The sequence below is a fragment of the Athene cunicularia genome (assembly GCF_003259725.1).
Source record: "Athene cunicularia isolate RWA chromosome 6 unlocalized genomic scaffold, athCun1 chr6_part1, whole genome shotgun sequence".
NCBI lineage: Eukaryota > Metazoa > Chordata > Aves > Strigiformes > Strigidae > Athene > Athene cunicularia.
In genome coordinates, this window is record NW_020799105.1 from 17,995,450 (window position 1) to 18,019,329 (window position 23,880).

The 23,880-nt window shown below is 36.7% G+C and overlaps 1 protein-coding gene across 8 annotated transcripts in view; it reads left to right on the forward strand.

Moving 5' to 3' along the window:
* Positions 1 to 23,880, forward strand: part of ATRNL1 (attractin like 1) — a 518,966-nt gene that overhangs the window by 55,421 nt on the left and 439,665 nt on the right. For all 8 annotated transcript variants that reach the window (XM_026851052.1, XM_026851053.1, XM_026851055.1 and 5 more), the window contains exons 6-7: positions 7,846 to 8,020; positions 9,204 to 9,291. In XM_026851052.1, the coding sequence (XP_026706853.1) occupies positions 7,846 to 8,020; positions 9,204 to 9,291 (263 nt within the window). The remainder of the gene's footprint in view (positions 1 to 7,845; positions 8,021 to 9,203; positions 9,292 to 23,880) is intronic.

A 23,880-nucleotide genomic window follows, 5' to 3' on the forward strand; every position in this document is an offset into this window, starting at 1 on the left:
TTCATTCCCACTGCTTCAGTGGAAGGCTTTGGGGTCATACTCTCTTGTTTGGCCTGCCTTATTCCTCAATGCTGAGATTAGCAAAGCTGTGCTTGTGTGATGGTGTCTTACTAAAACCAATGGAGGAGGTTTGAGATGTGGGCTCAGGCAGTGACAGTTGAAATGCAGGACTGGAAAGAGCTTTTGACAGATGCTGAGAAGTCTGAAATCTGACATTTTGGCCTGTTGTGCAGGGATGTTCTTGAACAGAAAGCATACAAGTATGTATTTTCAGAGAAGGCAACCTATGATGTAACATTTGCTTTGGACAAACCTGTTTTTGGAAAGAAAAAGGAATAGGAAGCAGGTATTTTATAACTGTTCATCCTGTGATAATGCCCTTTGTCTAGATTTTACTTCTCAGGTTTTCTCCTATCCAAAATTCAGTCAGAAGAAACTAGAGTTTCTCAACTGGGACATGTCCTGTTAAATATATGTGCATTAATACTATATGTGCACATAAAAACACAAACACAAGGAATCATTTCCTCCCCCAATTTTAAGTTAAAATTCATTTTCTGCACTCCATGTTTGTAAATTTCATTATGTGTATTGTAGAAATGAAAGTTGTCTAAGGAAATTTTGCATATACAGTGTTCATATATACTGGAAAGATGTTCTTCAGTTTTATGTTCAAATTGAGTTTAAATATTTTTCAAGCATCCTTGGAGGACTTTGTTATATTTTGTTTACAAATTGCACATAATTAGGAATTCAGTATCTGGAAATTGTGTGAGAAAATTAAGTAACCTTTATTGCAAAAGAAACAACACCACAGTTAAATGAAGAGCCAAGTTCAGTTTTAAATACCTTTGTGATGTCATCTGATGATTAGTGAAAGCAAGTTTAGTGTAATTTGTTGGATTAATCTTCATAAATAGTTGGCTGCATTAAAGTGGTTGATAATGCTCTGTGTGTGCAATTACACTGAGATTTAGGGAGTCCGTCCCCTGCTATTTGTGAGTTTTAATGAAAATTGTAATCCATTTAAAATCTATGAGCATCTAAATGTTTACTTAAAATGCATACATATAAATGTAGCAAGGTGGAACATGCAAGCACTTGATTAACGAACAAATGCAGTACTATGTCTTGAACACAAGAAGGGGATCGATATTGCTGATCTCCCTGATAAGAGAAGATACTAAATTTAGTTCATTGTCTGTAGCACCTTTGTTTAGGAATAGAAAGAAAGACTCAGGCAGCTCAAAAACTTGTTAGCTTGATTTCAGCAGTGTGTTAAGTTCTAGATCATAACTTGAGGGAAGAAATAATTCAACATATGGTATGATTGAATAGTGAAACAGTTGAAATGTGGATTTATAAATATAGTTCATACTAAAATAGTTTGTAAGAAAGGTGGCAAGAAAATGCAATATATTTTACCTGAACCTCAGTGTTTGATAGGAAATAACAGAAGCTGAAGAAACACTCAGGGATTACATAAGGGAACAGTAAAGGGAACATACCTTCCTAATTGTGAAGTGTGAGTGGGTGTGCTGAACAAGTTTCTTAGGATGGAAAGAGATCAGTACTACTTAAAGACTGATCTTGGGACTGATCTTGTTATATAATTTTATAATCTACTCATAAGACTGCTAATGAAATCTGGTAATACAAAGGTAGGAGTTACTTTAAATATGAAGGAGGACCAGAATATTCTGCAAAAAAGGGTTAGAGTAATGTGTGGGATGTAATTACTTCAGTATAACTGCAAATTCATACATTTAAGGACTAAGAATATTAAGAATTTGTTTTATCTTAGATTGAAGTGGCATGGGAGAAAACCTGCTTATCTCAATTAGAATATGAACTAATTAATATTCTTAATTTTATATACTCTATGAACTATAGACTGTAACATGTCAAGTGCACTAGTAGGATGATCAGTCACGGAATCTACAGTTAAATATATGGAAATATTAGTATGTCATTTTTGTAACTACCCTTTTATCAATACAAATTTAAACGGGTTCAGAGGGAGAACCATTAGGATGGTGAGGGCTATGAAAGATACTAACAGAGCATGGTTTATTTAAACTAGTAAAATGAAGGTCGGAGAGAATAGTATTGCTGTTTATAAACATTTGTGGGGTATATATTCAGACTAGCTCTTTAAGTTCAGTGATATCAACACTGGTAGAAGAAAAATTGTGGTCAAGTGGCATCAGTACATCTAACTTCTAAAGTGGAAGGAGGCTTTTGATGATTAATGCTGTGAACTTTTCTAAAAGTTGTTGGCAAATCTATTAGAGCTTGATGTTCTGCTGGCATTAGCATGGAGTCTCAAAATCTGTAATCCAGTGGGTACTGTCAGGTACTGCTAATGTGAAAAGTCCCTTTCTTTTAGAGAGGAAGAAAAAAAACATCTTTTTGTTTATTATTAAGATGACAAACCTTAGGCAGCATCTACCAAAAAGTATACTTGTGCTCAGTAATGGAAGACTGGGAAAGCTTTCCATGCAATGTGCTTCCAGTAAAGACTGCCATGGCTTCAGGCCTTGCCCTTCTGTACCAACCTAGTTGATCTTGAGTTTGAGACATGAATTCAAACAGCTAAAGGGCACTGTTGAGTAGTATGCACCTTCTGGCTTGTCTGCTCAGACTGGCCCTGCAGATTCCCCGGTGCTAGAGAGCCCTTGGGTGATCCACTCTTCCTGGCTGAGGAGGGAAATGGGACTGAATAATAGCAACCAGATGGTGTTTCAGAACTGCATCAGCTTGTGTGCATTAGGATTTCTGACTGTTTCATTCATGGAGGAGGCCGAGTCCTGGCACAGCTTGCCCCCATGCTGCTTTAGCCGAAGGCCTATCCAGGATCTCTCTGCCTGCCACTAAGTCTCACTTGGAGTGAGACTATTTGCAGGAGGGGGGGATATAATTACATCCCATGTGGATGCTGTGGAGCGGTGCAGTGGCAGTGTAGGCATACATTGATACACCTACTATCAGAATGCTGCCGAGCCAGTCTTGAACAACACTTATCTTCTCATTTACATAGCAACTTCATATTTTTGCGTAGTTACTATCTCATCACCTTCCTGTAAGAAAGGTGATTTACTGCTTGGTGAAACTTCCAGTAGAATTTTTATTGCAAGTATATTCAAATATATTCTCTTTTCTCAAAAAAAGAGTTTTCATAATCTCAAATTCATTATCATATGAAGATTTTATTGGGTACTTGACAATAGTAGTACTTGGTTTGTGGAGTTGAAAAATTATACTAATTCAATCATTCTCAATTCAAATGGTCAGCTATCAAATAGATAATAAATAACAACTATTTAAATGCTTTAATTAGATTGTATGAAAAACAGCACTGTGACATTTATATTCAATATATTGTACTTTTTTTTTTCCTGTGATCCCAAAGGAAAAGATTAGGGTTGAAGACAGTAGATGATGTCTTCTCATTAGATGGAAATTGATCTTATGATTTGAACTGCTAGAACAAATTGTTACTTTGGCAGTTCGTGAAACTCCTCAGTAAATAAAAATTAGATTATTTCTTTTCTGTTGTGGGTAAATCACTTTTTTAAACCTATAGAATTTTTTTCCTACCTTTCAGGATAACGTAATTGACTCCCAATTCAGATTTATAAAGTTGTCTGCCGTTTTTAAAGTGTTTTTTTTGTTTGTTTGTTTTTTTTTTTTCCTCCAGAGGATGGAGTGACACATTAGAAAGATAAGAAAGAAATACAATTTTAAATGGTGAAAAATCATATTTGAAAATAAAATAATAAAGCATATTTTTCATTATCTTTGTTCTGCAGCTGTAGTGCTCTCTGCACTAAAGGCAGGTGTTTAGTGAATGTGATGTTTCTGAAGAGAAGATGTATTTATGATGAAATAATGCTGATATTTCATGGTATATGTATTTAAGTAGGAAAAATCTGTAAATGATATGTCTTATGTTTACCTTGTCTTTATAAGGCAATAGCCACACAAAAGCATTTGATCTGCAGGTAATGTTTCAGTAGAAGTCCATATTACTCTATTGCTTTGGGTTTTTTCAGCCGTATGTTCCATTTTTGTACTGATTGATACATACTGTGATAACTTCATGACATTTTTTTCACTGAAGAGGCAGTCCTGGCCATGCAGTCTTACTTGTGTTGGCACAACCATGTGTATGTGGGCAAGGTGAAGCATGTAAGGGAACACATCCAGATTAAAAGCCAGCCTGGCTAAAAAGAGAAGTTTCTACCTGGATGCATTCCATCGTCTCGTTCATGCTGCAGCCATGTGAAAACTGGTGCCAGTAGCAATGACAGCTGGAGTAAGCAGTGAGGGGAGGCTGGGGGTGTCTCTTCTGATGGCAATGTCAACTGATGTCACTTTGGTGCATGAGTGCATTGTGCACAGGGTATTGATGTGCTCTTTGAAGAAAAGCTGCTGCTTTCAAACTCCTGAGTTCAGGTGTGTCTCCTTAGAATATGTCCTTCCTCCATGCCAGTACAGGACCTGGGTACATGGAATTTCTCCTCTCTAGCTCACCTTCCCAGCTGGTCAGTGTAGACCAGCAACAAAGCACTGAGGCTGTAAAAGTTATCTGTGACATTCTTTCAATCACTGATCTACTTAACAGTATTGTTAAAATTTTTGCATTGCTAACTTTTTATACGTTTTTTTTTTGCTTGTCCTCATTTTAATAAGGTAAATGTAATCTAAAGATATTTTGGATTTTCTATATGAATTCTTGCAGTTCCCTGTCTCCCGAAATGAAAATCCCAAATCGATTGACATGTGAGCAGTTCGTGTGTTTTCTTATTTATTTGCCACTAGGGGACACTGTTGACCACTACATTTCTGCACAAGAATGGTAGCTATAACAGAGACAAATGTTGTTTCACTTTCTGACCGGAGACACTGTTTTCATGATTTTAAAGTCTTCCTGATCAAAAAATACTTACTCAATTGTTTATTTTTAGGCACTTGTAGATTCAAATGAAGTTTTTCCTCCAGTGATTTACCAAATCAGAACCTTGCTGAAGTTACAGTTCTATTACAGTATCTATTATTAATGCATAAGAAATAATATACTGAATTGTTCATACTCTCATTAGACCTCATTCAAATACCATTAATCTATTCTGGGTAGGCAGTATAATGAACAATGGGAATTGAGTTTCTCAATCATTTAATGAGTCGAAGGTAATTTGGATACAAGTGGACATCATTCTTCTATAAAGTACTAAGAAAAATTGACAACTGGTTAGGTACAGATTAGATGCCTGAGTGTTGTGTATAAGTAATAATTGTAACAAGTTGCCCTTAAAAGGACAATACACACTAAAAAAATGTAATCTCTGCCCCCTCCCCCCCAATTTTAAAATTATGAACTTGATATAAATTACTTATTTAGATTTAGTAAACTTCAGCAGATATCTTTCCTAATTGCTTGTTCAGTCTCTCCTTGACTCAGTGTAAACCTTTGCGTCCAGAGCATCCTTTGTCAGGAGAGCATCCTTGCTGAGGAGATCTGGTACATTTTGCATGAGGAACTACCTCCTCTTCTTTGTTTTGAATGTGGTTTCTTCAGGCTGCATTTGATAAATCTCAGTTATATTCAGAAAGATTGTAGACCCTTCATATCCACCCTCTTTGTGTTATTTTATAGACGTTTATTATTCACTTTGAAAAAAGAAAATTTACTAGTGAAAAAGTCTTGGTCAACTCAGTAATTCCAATTACAGAAGTCATTCAATTCATTTGAACATTCTTATTACTGTCCTGTAAACAGTCTCCAGCTCTAATCTATCTTCTTTTTGAGTAGGGCACACAGTTTTCTAAGTGTAGGCACACCACTGATTTATACAGTGGGGTAACAGTGTTCTGTATTCCTAACATGGTCTGGGTTTTTGATCATTGCTGAGTGTTGATGTGATATTTTCATGAGTTATCCTAAGATCAGACTTTGCTACTTTACTAGTGATAGTTAGTTAAGAGCCCATCTTCTTTTTAGTAAATCTGAAACATAGCTTGCTTAGTTTTAAATTTATCTATATTGAATTTCATGTGTACTTTTATTGCTCAGTTACATGGTCAGACAAGAACTTGTTTTGTCTTTCTTCAAAGCCTGATCTTATTCTTTCTGCCCTTAAGTAATTACCTTTGTCAACAAACTTTCTTCACTGCTCGTCCATTTTTAAGGATCATTAATGTGTATGTTGAATACTTTGGGCCATTTACTCCTGTCTGCTTTTTTGTACTGTATCTTACAGTCAATTATTTAGACACGCTCAGGCCTTCCTTCTCTTGCTATAAAAGTTTCCTTCAGAGTCTCTGGTGAGGAATTTTAAGAGCCTTGTGAAAATCCGTGGCAGTTGCTTAATTGGATCACACCATCTTGACTTGTTCAAAGAACTTTAATAGGTTTGGAAGACACATCTTTATGAAAACTATACTGATTTTTAACAGTAGATGGCAATTATCTATCTATTGAGTAATTCTATCCATTCTTACAGTTTCTGTTGATGTGTCTGGTAGGAGTAGCATAGCAGGCCAGTAGTTTTCCATCTTCATCAGAACCTTTTTAAAAAATTGATGTCGTGTGTGACATTTGGGATGCTGAGTAGGGTGGGGTGTGTGTGCTTGCTTTTTGGTGGATTGGGGTGCGGTTGTTTTAGCATGTTACACTGAGTTTCCAAAGAAGGTTGTGCCCAGTCTGACGTTAACTATTTTAGTTTTTAGTAATTTCCAGTACCTTGGGGGAAGGATTTATATTGCTTACGCAAGCTGAAAGGAACATAACATTGCTTATACTATCAGCATCATATTACAGAAATAATTTAGCTGTCATACAACATCTGTATGCCATCACTGATGACAAAAGTTTGAATTCCATGATTGATAATACTTAAAGTGGAACATATTGGTGTCCTAAAAATTCAGTGTTCCCCATCTAGAAATAAAGCCAATCAGTAATGATTTACAGTCACTGACAAGAGGCAAATAGTGCATATGCTTTTTTTTTTTTTTTTTTTTAGCAAAGTTCTGAGTATATTCAGGTTTTAAATAACAAGATTTTAAAGCTCTTCTAACACCTAGAGCATAAGCTAATAATGAAAATATCACATTTTGGTTATTACAGAAGAAATGAAAATTAAGTATTTCTGCTGTTTATAATTTAATAGTCCTATAACAAAAATGATAAATTTTGCTGACTTTTAGCAAAAGTTATTGGCTAAAATACATTCCAAAATAATATATAGTTGTGGGTTTTGGTAGCTTTGTAAAATGATCTATAAAATTTTATAAATTTAAATATTCAAATCTTTTAATAAAGCGTTTTGCAGTGTATTTTAGTATTGAAAGATGATGCAGAATGGCATTGGCAAAAAGAAAATTTTTATTCTTGAGACTTAATATAGTATAATCTATATTGTAACTTAATTTACTGTAATATTATTTGCTTTGATATAAGCTTATTCTGGTTGGTTCAAATACAGTATATTTTTCCAGAGGTAGTGTGTAGGTGTATTGTGCTACACATTTTAGACCTGTACCATGTCTAAAAATATGATGCATTACACCTTTCTTTCAATTTGTGACTCATACAATATGTTTTCTGAGAAGAATGCAGAAATGGATCATTATTATTTGAGCTAATCTAATGCTTTCAATTTGACTGACATCCCTTGTTGTCAATTTTTTTTTTGCTGAGCATCTGTTAAACATAAAACTTTATTTTATCAGAATGAGCAATCCTGACATCTGTAATTAAGCCTCCCCTGTTTCTGCTTTATTGGCTTTAACATTCCTGTCTAACATATTGTGCAAATTGCACATTTGTTTACAAAACAGGTCCAGATTGTTCTTTGAATGTCCCTTCCACGGAGTCTTACTGGATTCTACCAAACGTAAAGCCATTCAGCCCTTCTGTGGGTCGGGCTTCCCATAAGGCAGTTCTGCACGGGAAATTTATGTGGGTGATTGGTGGATACACTTTTAACTACAGTTCATTCCAAATGGTGTTGAAGTAAGTGATTTCTTCTTTGTCATATCCTTTCTGATGTGGCTTAGGGAAAACATCTTACCAGGGAGGTAGCCTCTATACTGCAATTTATATGGTTTTAGATTCTTTATTAATTATCTTCTGCTTGTAACTTGTGATTAAAAAAAAAAAAAAAGTTAAAAATATGGGTCGCATCAAACGATACGTGATACTAATGTGTAATTTCTTCAGTTTTGTGAAAACTGTAGCTATAGTTTGCTGCAAAACATAAAAATGTTTGTGTTGATAAAACAGGGAATGAAATCCATGTGCTGGTATTTTCAGACAGTACATCTAGAATGCTATCTGTATTACTGAAGTTAATTTATAATTATTGGAGACTTGTATGTAACGCATGGGCTTTGCCTGTAGGTGCCATGCCAGTAGGGTTAGGCATGTAACATGTATTTCTCTTTAAGGCAATTTGTATGTATGTGTATTTGACCACCTACTGAAAACAAAATTGAAGCAGCTGTAAATATTACCTAGATGATTTGGATGCTAACTTTTACGTATGTAGAGGCCCTTACTGTGGCAAATGCAAATGTTAGGATATGTTTATTAGCACGTTCATTTCTCCTATTTTTGTCTGCCTCTTGTTTTCTTTCACATGTTTGCAGTCCTCTAAAATCCCATAATCTTTGGTGGTTTTCTACTTCTGTCATTTATTTTTTTTTTACCTCTTCCATCCTGTTGTGTGTTAATGCATTAATAGAGTCATCGTTAATTAAAATTTAATGGAAGTTAAAATCAACCATATAGCTGAGAGGGTGCTCAAGAGTAAGCCTTCAAAGATGTGCAAAAGATTGTGACATGAGCAGTTCAGTGGGGTGGGTTTTTTCCGTGGCTAAGAATAGTAAGTGAGCTCAGCAACCCAGTTTCATAATTTTCTTATAAGTCTGGTAACTTTTATTACAGTCCCATTTTCTAAGCTTGTTGATGGGTCCCTGAAACTGCTGCTCCAGTTTTTTGATGAACATTTAGTACACTATCACAAGTTAGTACACTGTTGTAGCAGTTAAAAGTGATCGTGTTACTGCTGTTAACAAATTACCATGCCAGATAAATGGTGACTGATCAAGTCTGCCAAACAGATATTAGTTTGAACATACAAAAACCTCTCTTTCTCTGCGAGTAGAAAATATTTACTTTCCTTTTTCTCTTCTAGCTACAATTTGGAAAGCAGTATATGGAACGTAGTACCTGTATCCAAAGGGCCACTCCAGAGATATGGACACACTCTTGCTTTATATCAGGTTTGGACTCTTCAGCATCCTATTAAATGAATTTCTCTGTGTGTACTGGTAATGATTTTAAAATGATTCATCATGAACACAGATTTTTGAGAATAACTTAATTTCTAGATCCCTAACATTTTGTATTCGTGTTTTCTTCAGTACTTAAATGTATTGTACAATTTTTGGAAAAAAGATTTAGCAATAGATCTAAGTCGCTTATTAACTGTCCATAAACCCTCAGAGCTAAACCTGCCAATAAAAGGGGTTAATATAATTGGAATTGTGGTAAGGGGAGCCAGGGGTGACTCCAGCATGGGCAGTGCCCTCCCTGGCCAGGCACCATCCCCAGGGGTTGAGCCCAGCAGGCAGAGCCAGGTGTTGGTAGCAGGATCCTTTGACAGCCCCAGACTTGGCAAGCAATAACCCAGGTCCAGGAACTATTCAGGGAATCCAGTCAGGAGCACAAGGAGACAGGTCCGGAGACAGGTCCGGAGACAGGACTTGAGAGAAAGCTGCAATGTATGCTAGAGGGCTCCATCTAGGAGACCAGCTACCTACAGTGCAGGTCCAAGTCCATCCAGGAGGTAGGATCACAAGCAGTCAGGGACTGGAGGGCCATGGCTGAGCTCCAGGTGAGGCTGGTCAGAGCCATTAAGGTCTGTTAATGCCCTAAAGGCTGTGATAGTAAGAAATAAATTTTTATTTATGTGTTATTACTCTTACTACAGAACCAGAGCAGTATTAAAATACAAACTGTTGTTCTGTAGTATCGTTTTACTGTAAGTTCAAATAAATACTGCTGGCAGTTTTGCTTCTACAGGTATCATGTAGCCTGCATGTTGCTTTATTGAAAGCACTTTTAAAGGCTTATTTCACTTAAAAAAAAAAAAAAAAAAAAAAAAAAAAAAAAAAAAAAAAAAAAAAAAAAAAAAAGGAAAAAAAGATTCTTGGTAGAATGTAGAGACAGAATTTATCTTTATTGGGGAAAAAAAAAAATCACCTTTTCTTAACTCATTAATTTTGGCTGGTGTTAGTCATGTCTCCGAAACATAAAGTACCAGAAGTGAATGCACTGTGTAATTTAGCATTGTAGAGATGATGGCAAACTTGTTAACTGTGACAGATAAATACAGAATTAGCATCACAAACTTTCAGTTGTTTGCATAAGACACCTCCAGTAGGGATGAGCAGAAAAAGACTGGAGTGTTCGTCTAGCCTGGTAACAAGTCTTTAATAGTGGGTAACAGTGAACGCCTAGGGAAGAATATAAGAAAAAATGACAAGAACATATAGAAGCTTATTCATAATACTGTCCTAGTTTACAGCTGGGATTTCCTAGAACAGGGTAGTATTTTTGTGGAAAGATTATGAATCCATGTTTTTTATTTTTTCCAACTTTTCAGACCATATATTTATTTTAGCATTGAATACCATCCTGTGCCTAAGAATTCCAGTGTATTTTGTAAAGAAATAACACCTTTTGGGGAACTGGTACTAGCTGGTTTAATTTTGATAACCCCTACTTCTTATACTATTTTCCATTTATTTTCTCTGTACCACTCATGACTTTCTGTAAAGCCATCATATCCTCTCTCTATCATTTCTTTTTCATGCTGAAAATTCCTTGCGTTTTTAATAATCCTCGAGAAGGAAGCTATTTCATACCTTAGATAACATTGTGTCATTTCCTCTACCTCTTCTAGTACTGTTATATCCCTTCTGAGATAGGGAGAATCATAGTCTTTAGTGTATTGGTTCCTCAGAGATTGATGTCACAGAATTAACCGTCCAATTTTTTCCCTTTAATTCTTCATGTTTTTTCAGCTTTTTGAAAATTTGCTGTTGGCTTTGTACTGGTATTCTCAAAGAACTATCAGTTATAACCTCAAGATCTCATTCTAGTCAGTTCATATCACCACCATATCTACAGACCTTAAAATTGTGTTTTACGCCTATGCATTGCTTCATGCTTACCTACATGAACATTTATTTACACTTTTATTTGTCCTTGTGTTACACATTTGGTATTATGAGATTTTTCTGCAATTCTTTGCTTTTGACCATTGTCTCAACTATTTTGAGTAACGTAGTATGGTCAAAGAAAATTGTAATTTTCCATTCATCCCTGTGACAGATTGTTTTTCAGTATGTTGAACAAACATATCCCAATTGTAGTTTTCTGTGGGACACCACTGATGACCTCTGTTCATTAAGAAGTGACTAAAGTACTCTTTATTGAATTATTTAACCTTGTGTTATCTGCCTTGCTTGTCTTAGAACATCTCAGTTTCTTTAAGGCATGAGGAATGTTATTGAGTGCATTTTGGAAACTCCAGGTACCTGTTCAACTAGACATTTGATTCTTTCAGGAAAATCCAATGATTTGCAGGGTATAACTTCCCTTTTCAAAAGTTCTTAGACTTTTCCTCAGTCTATCTGTCTTATCCATGTGTTCACTGAATTCTGCCGTTTCTGCCTGTTGCTTTTCAGTCTTTTGGTACTGACACATTTTTAAGGAGGGATATACACACTACAGACAGGGATCAGCTGTTTTGTTCTTAAATTCCTTCAGAACTGATCCTGGTGTGACTTGTTGCTGATTGTTTCATCAGTTGGCGGTTTTTTTTTGGTGTATGTGTGTGGTTTTTTTTTTTTTTGCTATAACCTTCTGTTGTTAAATTCTCCTATGGAAATACCTGTGAAGTCTACTATGAAGAACTCACATGGGAAAATTAACTTAATTTTATTGCTATGGCTTGATCTTCTCAGAATACTCCTTCAGACTGACTGTTGGTACCACAAATTATCTAGTTGACTGTGTTTCTAATGCATTTGATAAATGATGTATTAGTACTTTATATAATTTTGCAGGCAGCTCATTAAACTGTTTCACGGCTTGCCTTTATATGTCTCTGTGTTTTAATCTGCTGGAGTTTTTGAACCTTTCTTGTGAACTATACTTTTTCTTCTAAGTGTCCATTATCCTCCTATTAAGTTAAGCTTTATTTATTTTGTTCTTTGTAATGGGAAATTTTGGATTTTTTAAGCAGAGAGTATTTAGGTCATCTGAGCAGATGTCCTTTAAAATGTCTTCATATTGTCATTAAAGATTTTATTCTTTTGTCATGGTTTAAACCTGGCCAGCAGCCAGACACTATGCAGCCGACCAACGCCCAGCCCATTCCCAGCTTGCGATCCCAGAGAAAAGAAAATCCTGAAACTGGAATCCTGGAAGAGAGAGACCCCAGCTTCCTGGCCAACCCGCATCTATATGCTGAACATGACATTGTATGATGTCAAATATTCCATTGGTCAATTTGGATCTGTTGATCTGGCTATGCTCCTTCCCAGCTTCTTGTGCACCTCCAACTCCAAAACCCATACTCAATCCAGAACACGACATTATTTTAGCTACTAAGAAAAAAAAAACCAACCTAGCTCTATTCCAGCCAAACCCAGGAGATGCTTCTAGTTGTACATTTTAGTTTCTTTTTATGATCGGTCTTCCTTTTATATGTGCTCCTTTTGAAGTTAAGCAGAATTATAGGTGGGGCTGGTTTGTTTTTTTTTTTCCTTGGCTTCTGTTGCTGTTCCAGAAGTGTTGAATCTTTACATGACATGGTTAATATTGTAGAGATGTTTTTCAGTTTTCAGAAGTAATATGAACTAGATTCTGTGTGTGCCCCAACCTCAACTCAAAAATTGCTTTTCTGTTCATCAGTTTCTCGATTCATTACTAATGTATTATCTGTTCTTTGAAAGGTCACATCTTTCTGACCAGTATCTTTGGTTATTACAGTTCTTGTAGAATGTGGACCTTTTAGTTGGAAAACATTCAAGTAATGTATCATTTAGCAGTTCAGAATAAAGGCTTAAAATATCATTTAACCTTTTTATTTGACAGTGCTAATATTTTCTTGAGATATTCTAGACCAAAGGCTAACCATTTTAGAGGTACTTTTACCAGCAGATATTAAATATAATAGAACTGTGTTAATTCAGAGATCTTTTTGGATCTCAGTGAGGAAATGCAACTCTCTTTAATATTAATGAAGGCTACAAGCAAGTGTGTAGTAAAGAAGCTGCTGCTTTTTTCAAAGGCACATATTAATCAGCAACTAGAATTCTCTAATAACAAAGCACTACTCCTGTCAAATAATTAGCTAATATGTTGCTTGTACTAGTGATTATGTCAGATGTCAAAAATTACATGGGCCAAAAGGATCTTTTCATATAAGTTGAAGACATTTCAGAAGAAAAAGTACATCCTTTTGCAGTAAGTTCTGAAATTAACATGTTAGGATAAACTTTTGATGTTTTTCCTTTCAGATGTTCAGTCTCTTGAAAAAACAGAAAAATAATTTATTGTGAAGAGTAGTAGAACATAGTACCTAGAGATGGCAGCTTTGAGCTGTGTTTTGAGCTGTGTACTAGTAATTGTGTAACGTTTCCTTTATAGTTGAGAGAAAAAAATATCCACAGAGAAGAAATTAGATTAAGTTTTTGACTTGAGCTCCTGAGATTTCAAAGCCTAGCACTAGACTAGAGTGAGAGCACAGAGCTAGTATTGCCTGATCATGGTGCAAGGTAAATTGAAGCTATATAATTGACTCTGTGGAGAATGAAATAAGTTACTGTGCCCATTTTCCTTGGAAAGCTTCTTTAGTTAAAATTGAAGTACTGTACTTCTTTATTCTGAAGCAAAAAAAGATCAGAAGACTCCCACTGATGTATAGTTATAACAAGTGACTAAGACTTTTTATGCATTTATAGAGGAGAGAGTATAAAAGTGTTCTTGCTTTTAGACCAACTAAACTATTACATAGTATCACCTTCAGTGCCTCTTCAGACTGGTTATTGGAAGGTGCTACCTAGGTCTGTTAGCAATAGGTTCTCCTGTATCTCAAAGTTTGTATATGGTTCCTGGCATCTGGATTCTGAAAAATTTCAACATGCTTTGAAATAATTCATATAAGAAATAGGATTATAAAGAGACTGGAGAAAACTGCTCATGAGATTTTTTTAAAGCAGGTACGTATTGCCTTGCTAAATGGTGACTAGAGAGGGAGTTAGACAGTAAACTGAAAAATAGTAAACGCCTGGAATAAAGTAGAAAGGGAGTTACGTACAAGGTGTGTATATGGTCACTGCTGGGAGTTTACTCAGTAGTGAGCTTATGGTTGTATCACAGAATTCGACCTCATAGTTAAACTGTTGTAATGGTCCCAAGACAGTGGAAGGATGGCCAGGCACTGAAATTTGTCTCCTTTGAGACTGCCAGTGGGAATGAAGTAAACAGGCAGGCTGGCATAGTAGTAATCATAAAGATGTTTTCCAGTATACAGGCCTTTTTATACATAGTCAAATTTCATTTGGCTCGTTTGAGTTTTATGAATGTTACTTCCAATTTTAAAGCTTTATTAAAAAAGGGTAATTGTTTTGTATCTTTTCCAAATTAATTAGTATTGATGTTGAGTCTGCATATCTGTTCTGGTATTTTTTTATTAGTCTAATCAAAAGCTAGGGATAACAAAACAAAAAGTAATATTAGTGAGACAAGATCTTTCACCAGCTGGTTTACTGTTATTCTTTCAGTGCCTATTTTTGTTGGCTACTGTAGTATAATTTGAACGGCACTAGCAATGTAGAAGTATTTTCTAACTATTCTATTAATAATTATTAGCAGGTTAGAACACCGAATTGCATAGTTTTATTATTTTATGACTTTCAATTATGTCTTATGCACAATTTGATTTTCAATTCTGATTGCAGACCTCAGAAGTGTATGAGAAGCAGGCAATATAAGCTGTCATATACTTTTTGCATGTAGTCTAGATAAAAGCCTATTCAGAGTTCCTCTTCAATTAAGTGGACCTTACTCATCAAGAGATTGGTTCCTTCATGTAAAAGTGCAATATCCTTCAGTCATTGTTTCAACATTATATGCCAATTGATTTGAAAGTTGAAGTCTAAGCATGATTGGCTTTTATGTCTATCAGATATCAAAGCAAATGCCTAGTTAATACTTTCCTATGCTGTCTCAGTTACTACTTTCTTTCAATGTTTAGTCCAAATATTAAATGTACAAAAGAACAGTCTGACACTCTGCTAAAATTCCAGCTTATACCTTCAGTATTTCTAAAGCTCTGTTCACATAGTTTTATTTGCATGTTTTTCTTCAGCCTAGCTTTCTGTGAAATGTTCAATTTTTTTTTTTTTTTTTTTTTTTTTCAAAAGCACACTACCTTATTTTCCTGTCTTACATTTATAATGCTGCTGTAGTCCAGAAAAAAAAGTTATTGGCTTTTAAGATATATAGGAACTGACTTAATTGAATCTTTTGAATTATTACCTTTAATTATAACCAGCAACAATGTGGAAAACTGTGGAAGTAATGAAGAAATAAAGTGACAGCCCTCTTGATTATGATAACCTCCTGACGTACAAATTGCTGCAGTATCTACTGTCTTGAACTTGAATTTGGTCCTGTTGGGAAGCTTAGATTATAGTATGCTCCTCGTTTAACTGAGTAGGTTCTTATTCGATTCTTACACAATGAGGACATAGTTCTATGCTAAGCTAAAAATAATAAAGCAGGCTACCAGAGGAAGAGTTAAGTGAAGACTGCTTTCCAGTCTGTCAGTCCTGATCTAATGGGAGGATTAGGGGATCAAGTAGAGGTGTTGATTATTAATTTTTTTCTTTTGATATAACATGTAAAAGAACGTTCTCCGTGTCGTTGCCATATTAAAGGAGGTGTAATGGTCTGGGGGAAGATAGGAGGAAATATTAGACAGTCCTAAACCAGGTTGCATATATTGAATGCAGAAAGCAGGCTTGCAATGGATGAGTTACTGCCAGACAACTTTTTTTGAGTCCTAATTAAATTTTGCTTGGAAAAAAATTCCAGAAATTTCTTAATGATGTACAGATTAGACTGACAAAACTTCTAGAAATTTCAGATAAGTGTAGAGAACAAAGTTCTGATGAATTTTTTGAATCCTTTTAATTTACATAAAGTTCATCTATATACTAATGCATGGCTACAGTCTATGGGAGGAAAACAAATTGATAGTCTTGTTTCAAGAAAACGGAGAATGACTATGCTTCATGTGGTTTGACAGTAGCATTTCTTTGGCCAAATTTTCAGGAAAGACTGGATTTTTATAAGAATTAAGGCAGCACTCATTTCTGAGAGAGAAACTTTTCTGTGTATTACAGAATCATCTAGGTTGGAAAAGACTGTGAAGATCATCCAGTCCAACCATCAACCCAATATTAACATTTCCCAACTACACCAGATCCCTCAGCACTATGTCAACCCAACTCTTAAACCCCTCCAGGGATGGGGACTCCACCACCTCCCTGAGCAGCCCATTCCAATTCCCAACAACCCCTTCTGTAAAGAAATGCTTCATAATATCCAGTCTAAACCTTCCCTGGCACAATTTGAGGCCATTCCCCCTTGTCCTATCTCTGGTTCCTTGGCTCAAGAGACTCATCCCCAGCTCTCTGCACCCTCCTTTCAGGGAGCTGTAGAGGGCGATGAGGTCTCCCCTCAGCCTCCTCTTCTCCAGACTAAACCCCCCCAGTTCCCTCAGCCGCTCCCCGTACGACCTGTGCTCCAGACACTGCATCAGCTCCGTTGCCCTTCTCTGGACACGCTCGAGTCATTCAATGTCCTTTTTGTAGTGAGGGGCCCAAAACTGAACACAGAAATCGAGGGGTGGCCTCACCAGTGCCGAGTACAGGGCTCAGATCCCTTCCCCTGTCCCTGCTGGCCACGCGATTGCTGACACAAGCCAGGATGCCATTGGCCTTCTTGGCCCCCTGGGCACACTGCTGGCTCCTGTTCAGCTGGCTGTCAATCAACACCCCCCAGGTCCCTCTCTGACTGGCAGCTCTCCAGCCACTCCTCCCCAAGCCTGTAGCGCTGCTGGGGGTTGTTGTGGCCCAAGGGCATCCCCCGGCATTTGCCCTTATTGAAACTCCTCCAGTTGGGCTCAGCCGATGGCTCCAGCCTGTCCAGGTCTCTCTGCAGAGACTCCCTACCCTTGAGCAGATCAACACTCCCACCCAACTGGGTGTCAGCTGCAAACTGACTGAGGGTGCACTCGATCCCCTTGTCTAGATCATCAGTAAAGATGTTAAACAGGAGTGGCCCCAAAACCCAGCCCTGGGGGACACCACTCGTGTCTGGCTGCCAGCTGGATTTAACTCCCTTCACCACAACTCTTTGGGCCTGGCCATTCAGACAGTTTTTTACCCAGCAAAGCGTGTGCCCATCCAAGCCACAAGCAGCCAGTTTCACCAGGAGAATTCTGTGGGAAATGGTGTCAAAGGCCTTACTAAATCAAGGTAGACAACATCCACAGCCTTTTCCTCATCCAATAAGCAGGTCACCCTGTCGTAGAAGGAGATCAGGTTTGTCAAGCAGGACCTTCCTTCCATAAACCCACACTGACTGGGCCTGAGCATCTGGTTGTCCCGCACGTGTTGTGTGATGGTACTCAGGATGAACTGCTCCATCAGCTTCCCGGGCACTGAAGTCAAGCTGACAGGCCTCTAATTTCCCGGATCATCTTCTGACCCTTTTTATATATGGGTGTCACATTGCCCAGTGTTCAATCTGTAGTCATGATACAGTTAACCACATAATTTCAATTTTGCATTTCTTATTTTAACATGATTAATTTACTTACAATTCAGTAGAAATGGATTAGAAATAGATTATAAATTACCCCTTATTGCATTTCCTTTATGCTTTTTTTGTGGTAACTACCAGATAAGATTCTTTAGGAATGCAGTCAGGATTTGCATAACAGTGTAGCATTCCCAGGTACAGTCAGAGCAGCTGGTAAGTATTGTTAGTTTAGGAAATAAGAAAAATTACAAAAGGATAAAAATATGATGTTTTAGAGAAGTCTTGAATTAGTGCATGTATATGAAATATGAAATCAATATTAATGCTGAGATATGGTGTAGGGAAGAAAGCCTGTCCAAGGTCAAATGAACTAACGATTTTGGCCATTTGTTTGTATTCAATGTGAAGTATGTAGAAGAGTTACTCTCGTCTGCTCTATAGTCTGTTGACTGGGACTTATCAGACAAGTGGGTGCTTTTACTTGCTCTTTTGGTGATCTTGTTGAGTAACTTCCTTCCTCTGTTTCAGTTTTTTTCTCACTAAAATGCTCCTCTGTGAAGGGATTTGAAGTCTTGTTAAAATTACTATGCAGAAGCTAGGTGATACTGTTGGGGCATGATTTTTCAGGAATTACCAAATAGACAGCCCTGGAAGTCAGGAACACAAGACAGCTGAAGTCAAGCATACTGGATCAACAGTCATTTTTGCAATTTCTTATCTTTTTACCTTATTAGAAATTACTATTCCTTTACCTATTTTGTGAAAATTCTGTGGATTATTTGTCAGTTTTTATGAAACTTTGAATGCACAAATCACCATGTTAATTTATGATTACTTAAAGGAATAATTTTGGGATTTGGAACTTTAATTTGCAGAAATTAATGCTTTCATGTAGATACTGACTTTCTTCATTGCTGTAACTCTAAGGATACATTCACATTGAAAGATTTCGTTCTCTTTTGGGCTTCTAAAAGAATTTTGCCCTCAAATATAAAGTTCAGATGGCTAAGCTGATTGCCATTTGTTTACCAGAACTCTAAGCTTTTCCTGTCAATCTGTTTAGTCACACAAAGTAAGTGGCTTTTCAAAGTTTCTGTGTATTTTTTTAAAAGTATTTTTACTTTTACAGTTTGGGTACTGTTTATGATCATCCAATGAATTATTTTTGTTATTTTATGTAATAGAAAAATAAGGAAGAGGCTCTCCAGAGGTGTGCGTATATTAAAAATTGTTTTCACAGACTCAAAAGGAGTAGTTGAGACTTCTCGATCATACTGACCAGCCTCTCTGCTCAAACTAAGGTCAACTACAGCAGGTTGCTCCAGACATCATGCAGTTGGGTTTTGAATATCTCCAAGGATATTCGATTCCATAATATCTGAGCAACCTGTTCCAGTCTTTGACCATCTTCACTGTAAAGAGACATGTTTTTTCTTACATTTAAACTGGATTTCTTGTAATCCAGTTTGTGCCCATCACCTCTTGTCTGTTCACTAGAAAACACTTAAGGAGAGTCTGACTCCCACTTTTTTTATCCTCTCCACCAAGCATTTAATTTTATTTGAATTATAAAACGCATTCTTAAAAAACTTAAAAAAACCCCATTCTCCAAAGATGATGATAATGATATCAGTAAGTGAAGAAATTAAGAGGAATTTTACTGCCTTAAATTGCCTTAATTCCTCCAGCAGGCTTTCCAAATTGTGACAGTTTACTACTTCTCCTGTATTCGAGTTATTCTCTTGTTTCCATTTTGGCTAGATGAAATGTGTGTGTCAATCATTACTCTGTAAGAGAAATATTAGATCAAACAAATATTTTCTTCTTCTCTTGAGAAATGTGATTTAACTGTTTTGTTCAAATCAGGGCTTTGGTCTTATGATTCCTACCTTCTGCTGTCATCCTCTCTGCCCAAAATGCACAGCCAACTATTTATGGATCATATATTTTTTTTTGTCATTTTTCTTTATGGTTCATCAAAAATTTCGACTGACTTAATTTTTTTCAGGGGAAGAAAGCTGGTTTGAGAAAATGGAAACATCTCTTGGAAAGTTCTGGCTCCATTGAAACTAACAGGACCTATACTGGCTGTTTTGTGGGCTTGCATCTGAACAGTTGCCAAGAAAAGTGCAAGGTCCTTCACATGGGTTGAGGCAATCCCTGGCACAGATATGGGCTGGGTGGAGAATGGATTGAGAACAGCCCTGAGGAGAAGACCTGGGGGTGTTAGTGGATGGAAAACTGACTATGAACCAGCAATGTGTGCTTGCAGCCCAGAAAGCCAACCCTATCCTGGGCTGCATCAAGAGAAGCATGGACAGCAGGTCCAGGGAGGTGATCTCCACCTCTGCTCTGCTCTCATGACACACACACACACACACAAACACACAACACCACACCCCCCCAAGTGCTGTGTCCAGCATTAGGGCCTCTGACATAACAATCACATGGACTGGCTCTAGCAGGTCCAGAGGAGTCCACAAAGATGATCGGGAGGGTTGGAGCATCTCGCTTTTGAGAACAGGCCCATATGAGAGAGTTGGGATTGTTCAGCCTGGAGAAGAGAAGGCACCAGGGAGACCTTAAAGGGGCTTTCCAGTACTTCAGGGGGGCTACAGGAAAGATGGAGAGGGACTCTTGTCAGGGGAGTAGAGATAGGATGAGGGTCAATGGCTTAAACTGAAAGAGGGTAGCTTTAGATCTGATATAAGGAAGAAATTCTTTACTGTGAGGGTGGTGAGACACTGGAGAAGCTGTGACTGCCCCCTCCCTGGAAGTTTTCAAGGCCAGGTTGGACGGGGCTGTGAACAACTTGATTTAGTGGAAGGTGTCCCTGCCCATGGCAGGGGGGTTGGAACTGAATGATCTTTAAGGTCCTTTCCAACCTCAAACCATTCTATAATTCTGTGCAATCTGCTGATGTGATCTGTAGGTGGGAATGTCATGAATGAGTGAGCTGCCTGACTGCCTGGTTTACAGCAAGAAATTTTTGCTGGAATTCCCTACTGAGCAGGAACTCTGAATTACAAGTTCAATATATAGTGTAGTTTATATACTTTGATTTACATTTGATAATATCTATATGAAATTTTCATTGAAAAAACACAAGGTCTTTAAGGGGTTTTGTAAGTTCTTGGATAATTTTATTAAGGTGAAGTAATATATCTAAAATGACCAAGGTTCACTTGTTGAGTGAATGCTCACCTTCACACTATCTGCCACTGATTTAAAAGTGTTGCTGTTGATGTGTGGCATAAAACTTTAAAATATGAGTGTGGTGGAGGCCTTGTATCTTCTTGGTGGTTATCTGCCTGATTTGTTATCTGTTCCTTAGACAGCTTGCCTCTTGGTCTTGTTGCTCCTCTAAGCTAAGGAGTACGTTTTTGTAAAATCTTCCATCTGGGCCAGATTCTTGATGCTTTTCCCTTGCTAATTTAACAAGGACTCTCAGTTTTTTACGTTGTTGTTTTTAATCTCATTCCTGTTATGCTATGCTAGTGTATTATAAACAAATACCTATTATGCTCTATTCATGTAAAGATCAGCTGTTTTTGTGTACTAGCATTCTTGAAACTCTACATCTTGTGTATTATGTCTGTCAGCCTCACCTTTAGCATATTCCTTGATTTATACTTACTTTATAAGTAAGTTATAAAGGTAGTATAAGTTTATAAGGGGATTCTTTCTTTCACAGTCTTTAGGTTTCTTGGGACCATTTGCACTTGTATCCTTCCTACTGTCCTTTTCTGATTACTTTCCAGATGAATATCCAGCTCTGTGTGCCTAGGATGCTGGTTTTTTGTCCTGTATAACTATATATGTGTAACAATATTTGTTTCCACTCTGTATTTCTTCCACTGACTTTAGTCTCTGAGCCTTTCTATCTCCATGTTCAGCTGATCATCGCTAACTTTTAAAGTGTTTTTCACCAGCACTAGCAACTTCTTAATCTCAGAAATAGCCCTGAGCAAAGCTTAGTTAAATCTGTTTTTTGTGGTTGATAAAGCAGTTGTCATGACCTTCTTGTCTTTTTCTCTGTGTGTACAGGATCTGCTGTGTCATTTATAAAGATTGCTTCTTGCAGAAGTGTTCTTTTATCTGAACTTTGAATCATTTAAACAGAACTGTGAGGAGGACTTTCTTACTGTCAGCTGTCTGAGTAATCATTTCAAAGTTCATGCAGCTCTTTAGGTCACCTTTTTTTTTTTTTTTTTTTTTTTTTGTGTAGTGTCTTTCCTCAGTGTCAGAAATCTTTTTCAAACACTCTTATATAGCACCTGCATCTCTCTAATTAGCTTCCTCTTTCTTCTGTAGTCTGTTATCTGCATTTAAAAATAAATAGTAGTCCACTATGGTAGTGACATTGATTTATCTTTTGAGATTTATGTGGCAGTGTAATAAATGAGCCATATATGATGCTTTTAAGAAGAATATTTGTTCAAGCCATTCCTTTGGATCAGTGCACAGCCTCCTTGCAACTTTTGTGGGTGTTCACCAAGATCTTTGAAATGTTGTTTTATCTCATAGGAAAAGAATGTATTCATATTTATTTATTTATTTATTTATTTAATCGTACAACAAATTCCTACTGAAGGATGTGAACATCTTTTGTTCAAACACCACCTGTCCAAACTAATTGGTAACACAGAGTATCACTGTGCAGGACTGATTTAAATTCCAAATCAAGAAATGTTTACCTGCCTCAAATAAAAATAGTTGAAAATCTTGCAGAAATTTCAAGTGTACTCTTGAAGACAGGTCAGACAGTCCGGTCAGTCATTTAATGAGTAATCTCTCTGAGTAATGAAGAAATTTTTCATGTGGTCCTGGACTCCGGTGTTTACCATCAACTGTAGATATATAGATAGCATTATAACCCTTTCAAGCCTTTGTTTTGCTGGACTAAATAGACTGTCATTCTACTGACCATCTATATTTTTCATGCCTGCCCATTTGAGTTCATCATTCTTGATGTGCATGATGATAATAGCATGCAGTTTACATTTCTATTTAAATTCCATCAGCTCCTTGTACAATAAGTCTAAAACTTCTGCATGGTTGATCCAAAATTCTCATATTAGGTGGTTACTTTATCTTCCTGTCTCTTTCTCTGATACTCAGTATTCCATGCCAAGCAAAACTTTGACAAATGCACTAAGCCTGCAGCTTTCTTTTTTTTTTTTTTTTTTTTTTTTTTTAAATTCAGGGTAAACCCTAGAATATTAAATAGCATTAAGCAGAAGACAACTACCAACTATAAAGACACCATGTAGATGGGATGCAGAGTGTATGTGGCTCTGGCATGTCCTGGCAAAGGCTAAGTATCATTCTCAGAACCAGAGGCAGTTTTTTCTACCCAGGATAGGCTGTACTTGAGCCAATCTGTGAAGCCAACAAGCTGGAATTTATTCTGTGGCATTGTATAACTTGGTTTGCAACTCTAGATGAAGTCTGATATTTAGTAGGATTTGCTTTCAGTCAATACTTAAGTAAATTATTCATTTCTTATCAAAACAGATGGCATTGCTGTTTGAGGTATGTAGTTCATGAAGACTTGGAAAATCTGTTTTGCATCCCTTTAAAAGAACTCAAAGTACTCTCCTATGGGATTTGGTGTTAGCAAATGTTTCCAAGAGGATGCTATATACACATTGTCCCTTTTCTTTGTGCTCTAATGACTGAATTTTCTCAGGGCTTAAGTTACTTTGCTATTAAGAGAGAACCTGCTCTCTTGTGCACATGCTGAATAAAATCCCCATAGACTGAGTGTGTGGAAAAATCCCATTTTAGTTATGTGAACCGTTCCTTGAGAAAACAATATAATAGCCTTTCTGTTTAGTTTTTTTTGTGTTGGTGATTTTTTTTTTTTTTCAATAATAGAATATTGCAGTATGAATTAGAAGAGCCATGTAATTAAAGTTTTTCTGCTTGAAGTAATCTGGTTGAGATTCATTTTGGTGTCA